The 12,071-nt window shown below is 32.0% G+C and overlaps 1 protein-coding gene across 2 annotated transcripts; it reads left to right on the top strand.

Annotated features, from left to right (window-relative positions):
• Positions 1–2,915: 2,915 nt before the first annotated feature.
• Positions 2,916–7,430, top strand: LOC111884125 (lysine-specific demethylase JMJ13). Of its 2 annotated transcripts, XM_023880449.3 has the most exons (11): positions 2,916–3,375; positions 3,991–4,114; positions 4,303–4,684; positions 4,770–4,926; positions 5,012–5,231; positions 5,322–5,375; positions 5,460–5,539; positions 5,608–5,885; positions 5,972–6,364; positions 6,451–6,827; positions 6,914–7,430. In XM_023880449.3, exons 3-11 carry the CDS (start codon positions 4,372–4,374, stop codon positions 7,115–7,117), a joined length of 2,076 nt encoding a protein of 691 aa, XP_023736217.1. In that variant the 5' UTR covers positions 2,916–3,375; positions 3,991–4,114; positions 4,303–4,371; the 3' UTR covers positions 7,118–7,430. The 2 variants fall into 2 exon arrangements, with proteins under 2 accessions (XP_023736217.1, XP_023736216.1); XM_023880448.3 differs by lacking the exon at positions 3,991–4,114.
• Positions 7,431–12,071: the final 4,641 nt, after the last annotated feature.

Here is a 12,071-nt window from a genome sequence, read left to right as displayed (position 1 = left end):
TATTTAACAGAAAATGCAAAAACCTTCATAAATCTAAATTTGAAACCTTTCATCAAACAATCCCTTCACATCTTCAGAAAAACATTTATCTTTCTTCCTTATAAACCTCACCATATTTTGAAATTAAAGGAAGCCTCAGTCTCAGAGCAACTTGAAATGTATTCCCATTAAAGGAAGAACAATTTCATTTTCCTGTGTCGTTTAAGATGGATGTCTGATTGCAATCTTAAGAGAAAGGTGGAATGATTTCATATTCGGAAATGATGAATCTGAGTTCTGGAAACAATAATGTGGGTGTGAGATTATAACTTAAGAACTTTAGATTATTTGACAATAAAATAAGTGAACAAAAGGTTAATACAACCTTTATTTAATTGTCTTTCAGAAGTACAGGATGTCCAAATTCATCCATGAATCATCCAAAGGCAAGTTTAATTGGTTAAACCACTCCAACCATCAAACTAAACCAAACGACCAACAATTGATGCTACAATTGAAATGAAATAAGCGAACAAAAGAAGGAAAGATTTCACCTGTCTTCAGCAATGATGAATCTGAGTCCCAAATCTAGAAACAATAGCTAGTTTGAAAGAGAATAGTGGAATGATTTCATCTTCTTGTATGTTTCAAGACGAATATCCGATTGCGATCTGAACCAGGTACTCACCTCCCTCTTGGTTTTCCATGAATCGATTGGAGGTCCGATTGAGATCGAATTACAGGAGGCCAATTAGAAATCTACTTGCAGGTCCGATTAGGGCTACGAAAATCGAAGGTGCGGTGGAGGTATGCTAAGAGATGAAGATATCTTGAACATTGATGGGTTTCTCATCTTGAATCGAAGATGATGATGGAGGTTGATGGTTAAACCCGATGCTAGCGATGGTGGTAGATCAATGATGTAGGGTTGTGCAAAATTTGTGGCGTAGGGATGCGATGATGGCAATGAACAGATGGAGACGGTGGAGGTGTACCTAGGTTTACAGAGAGATAAAGAGAGAGACGGTAAATGGAAGGAAATAGGTGAGTGATTGAGGAATTATAGGAATTAACTAACGGTGGTATAGGTCTAATCACTATAATACCCTTATCACCATTTAAAGTTACACTTTAATACCTATAACTTTTAGAATTTTACATAAATTGTTCGTTTGATAATAGCCTTAGATTTAATTATTTAAATGGGTCAGATGTGTTCTCGCGTTCTCAACCTTTTAGGTGTTCTCATTTGATCCTACTCATATATATATATATATATATATATATATATATATATATATATATATATATATATATGTAGTTTTTATACGTTTAAATACGTATAAAAATATTTTATATATTTTTGGACTTATGTCATTAGGACCCTTACCTTCTCAAAAAATATTTGGTTTTACCCTTAAGTTTTCAAACCACGTGTATGTGACTTGTTGGTAACCTGCTAAAATGATAAAAATGAAAAAAATTACGCAAAGTTCCGGCTTTAGTGAACTCAAAAGAAACAAAAGGGTAAAACAAAATATTTTTTGAAAACTTAAATGTTTTTATGACATTAGTTTTCTTTGAATAACGGTATTAGGTGTTGTCTCACTCATTGAGGTTGAGAGTTCAAGTCTCGTCTGAAAAATAAATAGATTTAGGAGTAGTTTAAGAATATATTGTATTGCCGTTAAAAAAAAAAATCTATTACTATAACACAATTAGATACTATAATTTGTTTTATTAAATAAACTTTAAAAGGAAAAACTTTAATAAAATCATGTTAAAACTCAAGTATGAACACTTAATGTATACATGCAACAACATATAGTATTTTCTTCATTTAGAATTTAAACTCAGTAGATACTTGATTTATATCAAGAATTTGATTGCATTTTGTTATTAATAAAAATGTCTTAAATATAGTATTATATTCACTAAAAATATCATTTTAGAAGCTTATACATCACATTCTTTCAAAAATAACCACAATTTTTGCTAATTGAATTCGCTTAACAACGAGTGGGCAATGACCCACAATTTAATCTATATTATTAAAATATTAGCTTTATGATAAGCTATTGTTATTGTATCTCCGACATTAAATTGAAATAAACTAGCTTTATGTTCACAAAAAAAGTCATAGTTAGTTTTTATAGGATATCAAGAAAAGATTGTTATAATTTCAATAACTTATTTATTTCTGAACAACTAATACATGCCACTAAATCCTACTTGTAAACGATTAATTTTTTCTAGCAGAAGACTTCAATGTTCAACCCTTAGGAGAATGAACATTTTTACATCTTAATAGTTAATACCACTAGACCAAAAATATTTTGGTTTCAATGACTTTCTAAATATTAACATGAATTTCGATTGCAACCATCGTTTCTATGATTTTAACCTAATCTCGTTCGGGTATCCAGCTGTTATTTATAAACGTGATATTTAAAATAAGAATAATTTGTATGACTAGAACCTAATTCCATGCAGCAACCAATTAATGATTTACAACGAGTAATTTAATATATGAATTTATTAGCATAGATGTGAACGGACATAGTTATATATGAAAAAAAAGTTAATTGCATCATAACATTTAATTAATCATATCTTACTGCATCGTTTTATTTTTGGATTTATCTAATAAATACAGTATTCTTGTTATACTTGACTCCATTTTATTTACTTGTAATTAAATACACCATGATTAAAAAAAAAAAAAAAAACCCTTTATGTGAAGGGTAGTTTGGGAAAGTTTAATTGAGCAGTAAAACGACACGTTTTGAGGCGGCAAAGGATGCATTTGGTTGAACAAACCTAACCACCACTTTCCTTCATGGTTCACACCCATTTTGCCTTTTCTTCTTTCTTTTATTTTTTAATTAAAAATGCAAAAATAAATTCTGAACTAACCAAATATAAATTATATTTCCTCCCTTCTTTTTCGGTTTTCTAAAGCCATAACTCTCCTTCTGGATTTCATCGACTGTTCATCTCTCTCATAATCTTTCTCTCTCTAAGACGGCCGGAAACCGCTCGGTTGTCAGTTGTCACCGGTGAGCCGCTTTATTGTCCGTATCGACTTCCGGAGTTCTTTCCGGAGGAGTCGTCTTCAATTAGTGGGCTTACAGAAACGGAGACGAACTATTCTCTGCTATCATTGTGCGGTTCTCTGCGGTTAAGAAGTTTAACCGGTTAATTCTTCCGATCTCTTCGTCCGGTGGCTGTTTTGAGGGAATGTACCGGAGAAAACGACTGAGATCGTGATCTAGGGTTGAGATTTGTTGTTGCTGCGTTTGTTATGTTTCTTTCCCTCTTCTTCTATCTCGATTGTATGGTTTGGTGAACTAAGAGAAGACGGAGGGTTTCGGCGATAAACTTTGGAATGAGATGGTAAATCACGTCATTATTTTTTTTTGTCTGAATATATTGAAAAAATTGTCTAGCTCTTTTTTTTGTTTTTATTTTTTAGGAGAACATCGAGTCTCCTATAAATGTCTAGCATTATCTTAATTTTTTGTGAATATATATATATATATATATATATATATATATATTTATTTTGGTATCCAGATTTCCTCAAAATATTTGTTGATAGCTATCTGTTCTTGAAGTTAACGGAATTGAAAAAAAGTTATTTCAATTAGGACTTGGTCTTTTACCTCTGTAATTTGGAAGTTTAATTTTAAAAACTGTAATATTCATGGATGATTATAATATCTGTTGTTATATCAAGGTTCTATAAATTTCTCTCTTTATTTCCTTGATCGTTTCCTCTCTTGGGTGATACTGTTCACTTTCTTTTCGTCTTGTATGATTTTCCGTTAAGAATTTGTTGGGACTGGTTGCTTGACATTTAGTTGGTTGAATTTCTTTGTTCTTGTTGAACTATATTAAGAGATTCTTCAATATCTTTACTAAACACTCAAGTTTTATGGAAACAAATTGAAAGAGCGATGTAGACTTTCCTTTTTTCTTCTTTTAATGAACATCTATGGACATTTATAGGGGAATCATATGGAAGAACATAGTACATATAGGCCGATTCTATATTGAAGTTGTAATAAAGTGCCTCTAGAACGTGGATACATTAGAACATTGGATGCACGCCTCTCAATAACTATTTCTTTTGGTGGGTTTTAAAGTTTGGTCGAGTTTGCAGAACAATTTATTGTTGTTTTTCCATATATGTAATTAGTTTCACTATTTTCAGCCTTCACTGACAAGTTATTATACTGCAGGAGATATTCAATTCAATCTAATTGCTTGATAGTCATGGATTATAGGTAACCTGTGAATTAACATTGTAATCTTTTTCAGGGGGAAGGGAGGGTTTGTTTCTCCAGAGAAGCCAAGTTGGAATTTTTGAAGCAGAAGAGGCTTCAACAGATGCAAACAGGCACATTAAATAATGAAACTGCATATGTGACTAATCTGATGTCTAGAAGCAGTGGAGATGCTTTAAGAGATCCTGCATCCTGTGGTGTGAGATCATTCAGAAATCCAAATGTAAATGCAAAATCTGGTAGTGGTCTGAATGAGAGAGACACCATGTCAAAGCAAAAGATTGATAAGTTTGACACAACTGATCTTGATTGGACTGATAGCATGCCAGAATGTCCAGTATATTTCCCAAGTAAAGAAGAGTTCGAGGACCCTTTGGCTTTTCTCCAAAAAATTGCCCCTGAAGCTTCAAAATATGGTAATTAACTGTCATTATAAGTTTCTCAACATGAAAGGTGTGTAAATCCATTTCCATGAAATCTTATCACAACAACATTTGTCAGGTATATGCAAGATTGTTTCCCCTTTGAGTGCCTCTGTTCCAGCTGGCATGGTTTTAATGAAAGAGAAAGCTGGTTTTAGGTTTACTACAAGGGTGCAGCCTCTTCGTCTTGCTGAGTGGAATACTGATGATAAAGTCACATTTTTCTTGAGTGGAAGGTGTGTTTCTTTGTATATATTTGGATTTTACTTTTTTCTTTTATTATTATACTATCAGGTTTTGAGTATCTTTTTTATTCATCAGAAACTATACATTCCGTGATTTTGAGAAAATGGCGAACAAGGTTTTTACACGTAGATATTACAGTGCTGGGTGTCTTCCAACTACATATTTAGAAAAAGAATTTTGGCAAGAAATAGCTTCTGGAAAAACCGAAAGTGTTGAGTATGCATGTGATGTTGATGGAAGTGCCTTTTCATCTTCTCCCTCTGATCAACTCGGAAACAGCAAATGGAATTTGAAGGTATTCTATTCTATTCTATTCACTATTTTTTTCATTTTTTAATATTTCTACACGTTCCATTTTCATCATCACTCTCTTTTCTGATTTCAGAAAGTTGCTCGATTGTCCAGATCCATCTTGCGTCTTCTAGAAACAACAATTCCGGTATTCAGATACACTAAATTTGATTATTATTTTAATCAATTGCCTTTTATTTTTTGTTCTAAGCAAAATTTTTATGATGTACAGGGGGTTACTGAACCAATGCTGTACATAGGGATGCTATTCAGTATGTTTGCTTGGCACGTAGAAGATCATTACTTATACAGGTAACTATTTTGTTTATAATTTTTATCTTACAAGTTTATGGTTATTAATTTTGTTTTTTCTTTTACAGCATTAATTACCATCATTGTGGAGCTGCAAAAACATGGTACGGTGTACCCGGTCACGCAGCAGTTGACTTTGAAAAAATTGTTCGTGAAAAGGTGTACACTCATGACATTTTATCAAGTGAAGGAGAAGATGGTGCTTTTGATGTTCTTTTAGAAAAAACAACCTTGTTTCCTCCTAATATTTTGTCACAACATGGTGTTCCAGTTTACAAAGCTGTTCAAAAGCCCGGTGAATACGTCATCACCTTCCCCCGTGCATATCACGCAGGATTTAGTCATGGTAAAATATCACTCTTCCTTCTTTCCTTTCACAAAATCCCAAGACTTTTCTTATTAGTTAATACTAATAATAATATATTGGTTTAGGTTTTAATTGTGGTGAGGCTGTGAATTTTGCAATTGGTGATTGGTTCCAGTTGGGGTCGATAGCAAGCCGTCGTTACGCGCTTCTTAATCGTACACCTCTCCTTCCTCATGAAGAACTTTTATGCAAAGAAGCCATGCTTATTTCATCATCATCATCATCAGCAGCAGCTATAAGCCATGAAGATTTAGCATCTCAACTTAGTGTTAAGGCCTCGTTTGTGAATCTAATACGCTTCCAACATCGTGCGCGTTGGTGTCTAACCAAATCCAGGGACTGTATGGGAATTTCACAACATTCTCATGGAACCATCCTTTGCAGTGTTTGTAAACGTGACTGTTACGCTGCGTATATCAACTGCAGCTGCTATTTACACCCCGTCTGCCTTCGCCATGGTAATTATTGAAATTTAATTTACAACATCATTTATACATAATCAATGAAATTAACTTATTTGGTTATATCAACTTGTTTGGTTCAGAGTTTAAGCCGCTTGAGTTGGCTTGTGGAACAAACTTTACACTCTCTGTAAGGGACCAAGTGTTGGAAATGGAGAAAGTTTCAAGAATGTTGGAAGAGGATAAAGATATTGTAAACGAAGCTGAAGTTCAATTTAAAAACGCAAGTGACAAAGTTTTTCTATCTAACTTGTATCCAATAACTGAAGGCGATTCATACATTCCATATTGCAAGGTGGATTTTGTTCCTCAACCCCCAATAGAAAGTTTACAAGCGGATACGTGTCATTACAGTGACAGCAACGATTCTGACTCGGAGATATATAGATTCAAACGCCGTTCATCTCTAAAACCCAAACACAGACCAATGAATTTTGCATCTTCAAAATCAGAACATCAGGTAGAATAACATTCGTTTTGTGTTGATAAAAAAAAAAGTATTGATTATGATTTTTTTGCTCACATACTTTTAAATTTTATTTACAGGGGTTAAAGCGGTTGAAGAAGGCAGAGCCTGAAAGATTGAGTGTGATCTCCATCAAGTACAAGAAAACGGGACATGAAGAAAATGTGAGTGTGGGTAAGCGGAGAGATGAGAAAAGGGTGTTAGAGAGTTGTCCGAAGCGAATCAAAGTAAGAGGACCTTCGATTTCAATTACAGGTTTAGAAACAAAACAGATTCATTACTAATTGGCTAACAAAATACATCAGCAGCATTCAGTTTTAGCTTCTGCAGAGTAAGTAGAAAGAGCATATGATGACAAAAATTAACAAAAGTTGGTAGTAGATGAAAACCACAAATTTACGATTCTTTGTGCAGATGCCGCTTCTAATTGGGCTGGATTTGCACTACTTTTTTAGGTTCTGTTAGTTAGTGGGTTCTTTTCATGTACATTTATTTTCAACGAGAGGTTAAAATGGTAATTCATATAATACCATCCAAACCTCTTTGTTTACTTCTTTCTTCTCATTTAATGTGAAAAATCTAATCTTTTCTTCTTTATTTGGTAATAACACTTTGCTGTTTCACCGAATCTTTTTCATCCTTTGGATTCAAGGAAAGGATTTACTGGTTATTTGGCTTAGAAGGTAAGACAAAGAAAGATATATCAAGTAACGAGTTGCTGTCTTTTTGGTAGTTGGTACTCTCAACTTCATCAATGTGACGATGTCTTTTTTGCATAACTATTTTATGAATATAATATGTTAATTATTAATTACCAAAAAATTAGTTTTCCTCTTTAAACTAAAACCCGTTAATTAAATTTCTAATAAAAACTTAGTTTGGTTTTAAAACATTTTCAGAGATGTAAAAGATGATATATGTATATATCAGAATAATCCAAGTTAATAAAGTTGTATATATTTAAGTAATTTTGAACATAAAGATTTGGTTAAATGCATGGATAATTACATAATTGATCATCAGAAATGTGCATTTATATTTGTAAGTTGTAAATAGTTCTGTTTTGAACTAACATTATATATATATATATATATATATATATATATATATATATATATATATATATATATTATTTTTTTCTGATAGAAAAATACGTCTTGGATTCCGGACAAAAAATATCTATCCAAAAATATCAAGAATATGGTCGAAATCTTAATAAACATAACAAATAGATTACGAATTACGACATAGGTGTTATGTAGTATATAACAAAAAAATAGACATCATATACGATCCAAATTTGAATTTTTTATTTACCCGATCGCCATTTTGATAAACTCTTTTTTGGAACAGTGAGATACTGAGATAAATAAATAATTTTAATTATTTATTCATATATTACATAACAATATGTTTTTTTTGGTTATCCCTAAAATATATTACACGACGCAAGTTTGGGCTATAACATTTAAAAGCCCAGCCCAAATAAGAAAAATGATTCTGTTCAAATTTGACATTGAACATACTATTTTTACTTATGCACGAAAGCTAAGGCTGCTTGCGCACTTGCTTGTTCAAGCCTGAAAAGAAGCCAATAAGGCGTAGTTACAGCGGGAAAGGTTTGAAGTTGCGAAATCAGGCATAGGCTGTACGAATAGCATTGATCGTAGACCATCCAGATGCTTATGGACAAAGCCAAAGAAATGCATTAAAACACCAAACTTTGCTTCTACAAACACTTATTGAAACATTCAAAAAAGTTTTTACTGGATACATATAAAGTTTCAATTTCTTTTTACTATCACATATTCCAATATAAAAAGTTATTAATTACATAATGTCAATGGATCGAGTTATGTAAAGTTGATAGTTGACGTGGAGAAAAAAGTTTTAACGATACTGCTTTTCTTAAACATTTAATAACAATTTTCGTTATATAACTAAATTAAACATGTGAGAAAAATATTGACACATGTTATTTTATGCATATTTTAAGGTAGTTTTTATTAGCATTTTGCATCATATTTTATGTATTTGCATGTGCATTAGTTTAAATAATGTTTAACTCATGTTTATTGTTAGAATTCTTTTACTGCTCATGTTTATTGTTAGAATTCTCGTACTGATCATGTTTTTATATTGTTTTTAGATATTTCGGGTGGAGTAGTGATTTGGGAACAACTTGGATGCATATTCGAAGCTTAATGAAGCTAAAACACCTGAAAAAGCTGGAACCTTGGTTGGATTTGTTGACATTGAAGAGTTCGCGTCCGAAACATGCGTTTTATAAAAAATTCGATCGTGCTTCTTAAAAAAATACAATCGCATTTGTGCTTCAAGGATTTGCTGGACCAAAAATTCAATATGAGGAATTTGGATAAAAAATGGGATCGTGGATTCCCCAAATGTGATTACATTTCTCATTCGATGTCTTAAAAGTGTTCAAAATAGCAATGTACTTCATTAAATGGGGTTTCTGGGATTTTTGCCAAAAATGTGATCGCATTTCCAAAAATTCGACCACATTTCCAAAAAAGTGATCACATTTTTCTTTTTCTTGCCCCGGAAGTTGTTGGCTCGTATATAAAGGCTCATTTTCTAATTAGTTTAAGCTCTAGACGTTCCTGGACGACGAAAACGACTTCTGAATGTGGTTTTCTGCACTTTTTCATCACTTTTTTTGAAGATTTGAAGGCTCCAGATCATCTTAAACATTCAGTTTAGTAAGATTCAATAGTTTAATGTTACCTTTCATTAGTTTTGATCAGATTTTAGCCATGTCTGGCTAAACCTTAGATTTCAGTTCTGCATAGATCAATACTTTTTATATAATTAATCATTAGATCTGGTTTTTGATTTGTGATTCTATCTAGTAATTCCAGTTTTGATCTTAATGAATATTTGATTTTGATTCCTTTTAGCTTGATCACCTAATTTAGAATTAATCATTCTAGTTAATCAATGAATGGAATCTGTAACTGTTTTAATCAACTGATAATAAGTAATAACTATCAGATTGGTTCCGTGTTAGGATTTAATTCTGATGTAAACAAAAAATTCATATTTTTATGCTTCCAAACTTGTAAATAGTATTGAATATTGCTAGAAATTTTACACAGATCTTAATGTTGTTTTTTTTATTTATTTTAATTGAGAGCTTGTTCAATTTAATTAGTAAAAAGTTAGGGTTATTTGTTTTGGTTAATTAACTAGGTAAAAAAGAATGTACTAGAGCTTATTAGTTGTTCTCAGTACCAACTTAGATAGAACACATTTTGAATAACTAAGTTTGGATTAATTGCATGATTAGGTTAGTCGTAGCAGAACTGAATTCGTTTTTATTAATGAATTTTTTTTGACCTCCCCATTTTTACGGCTAAAAAATACCGATTTGCTTATGCTTATTAAATAAGAGTATCCTTTTAAAAAGATTTACTTTGCGAAATTTGTCCTAAAATTATGATAATAATATTATTAACACATTTCCAAGACATGTATTTTATTTATAATACTCAGGATGTCATTGTCGATACAAGGAACATAATCATAAATGAAGACTTACAACATCTATTTATACAAATAGTCTATATCGCTTTTGAATCTCTCAGTAGATATCTGTATTGTAGGAAAACGATAGTGGTACGAGTGGAGCGTAGTTCAAGGCACCATTTGCATCATCTCAATGCATTGTGAGTATTCACGCACTCTCCTATTTTCGGTTTTTATGTTTTGGGGTGGAAAAGCATGTCCCGAAAAACTATTATTTGAATGTTGTATTTAAATTGATTTGTATCAAACATGATTGCTATTTTATTGCTATATCTCTCTATGTATGTCTATGCAACACGAAACATGAGAACTTATCGTATTAAGGCCCTTCCCTTTTCTCTAACCATTAACTCTTTGAGCCAATGGTCATTGTGGATAGCGCTATTAGGAATTGACAACTCCTCACTCGCCCTGTTGTTGGAGTGCATGATACCATATTCATATATGGAACGATAAGCATAGATCTTGATAGGGCTTCAGTCATAGGTTTGGTTGAGACTCATTGTTTGCTCATACACATACACATTTCCAAGAAATGTATTTTATTTATAATACTCAGGATGTCATTGTCGATACAAGGAACATAATCATAAATGAAGACTTACAACATCTCTTTATACAAATAGTCTATATCGCTTTTGAATCTCTCAGTAGATATCTGTATCATCATATATAATTACCTGTGATACAATAAACTGCGTGAGTTAGGTAAGGAAACCTTGTGAGTACATAAGGGTTTTAACTCACAATAATATAATTTCTCTTTATATAATTCTCACAAAACAGTTAACCCGATTACTCATTCCCATTACGCTCTCTCTCTCTCTCTCTCTCTCTCTCCCCCTCTATCTCTCTCTCAAGGGTTCGACCCTAAGGGTTACGTGTTGGTAAGGTAAGCAAGGAAAAATAGAGTACTTAAATGAATCCACAATCTATACTCTCGATTTGTGTGATTTCATTAACACCTACAAATTGCAAGTTTGTTAGTGTTCCACTAGACTGCCTAGAATAGTCTGTGGTTGCCATCAATACTCTTCTTGATCACTGATCTCTATTGGGCATGGGGCTTACTCTATCTCTGTTATTGTCTCTCACCACTAATCTATCTCTGTTATGGTTTCTCACAATTATCTCTTTACTCTTATGGTCTCTCACTGGTATCTCTACTCTTATAGTCCCTAGCTATTATCTCATTTGTCTTATCTCTTTCTACCTGTCATACCCAATACATTATGAATACGGTAAAATACATATAAGATATTTTAGAAAAATCATTATCTCATGTAACACTAATATCATAAACTCAGACACCCGATACATTATGAATACGGTAAAATACATATAAAATTAAAAATGAACAGTTTAATTTTCATGTCTTATTCTTTAAGAATTTCTTTAATTCTTTCAAGAATGTTCAAATGTTCTTCAAGAACACTTGTAATTAATTTCTTATTCTTCAAAAATGTATTTTTTTTTTAATAATGTTAATATTATTTTTGAAGAATTTTGGTTATAAACTTGTAATTCGTGTCTCATTCTTTAAGAACGAGAATGCTAAGAATGGTTATTCAATTTTATATCTGGCAAAAGTTTAAAGTGGCATCCAAGAAGTCGACCTGTAAAACTAAATTTCAAAAATGTTGATTTGTAATTTTTAAATTTTGGTTTGACATTTTCCATTAAATTTTG

This window comes from Lactuca sativa, chromosome 3, assembly GCF_002870075.4.
Source record: "Lactuca sativa cultivar Salinas chromosome 3, Lsat_Salinas_v11, whole genome shotgun sequence".
Classification (NCBI taxonomy): domain Eukaryota; kingdom Viridiplantae; phylum Streptophyta; class Magnoliopsida; order Asterales; family Asteraceae; genus Lactuca; species Lactuca sativa.
The sequence above is the reverse complement of the archived record's forward strand: the minus strand, read 5'-3'. Positions and strand labels throughout refer to the sequence as shown.

Coding starts and splice junctions, on each gene's coding strand:
- LOC111884125 (XM_023880448.3), top strand. Junction 4,685..4,769: donor CCCTGAAGCTTCAAAATATG/GTAATTAACTGT, acceptor AACATTTGTCAG/GTATATGCAAGATTGTTTCC. Junction 5,540..5,607: donor GAAGATCATTACTTATACAG/GTAACTATTTTG, acceptor TTTCTTTTACAG/CATTAATTACCATCATTGTG.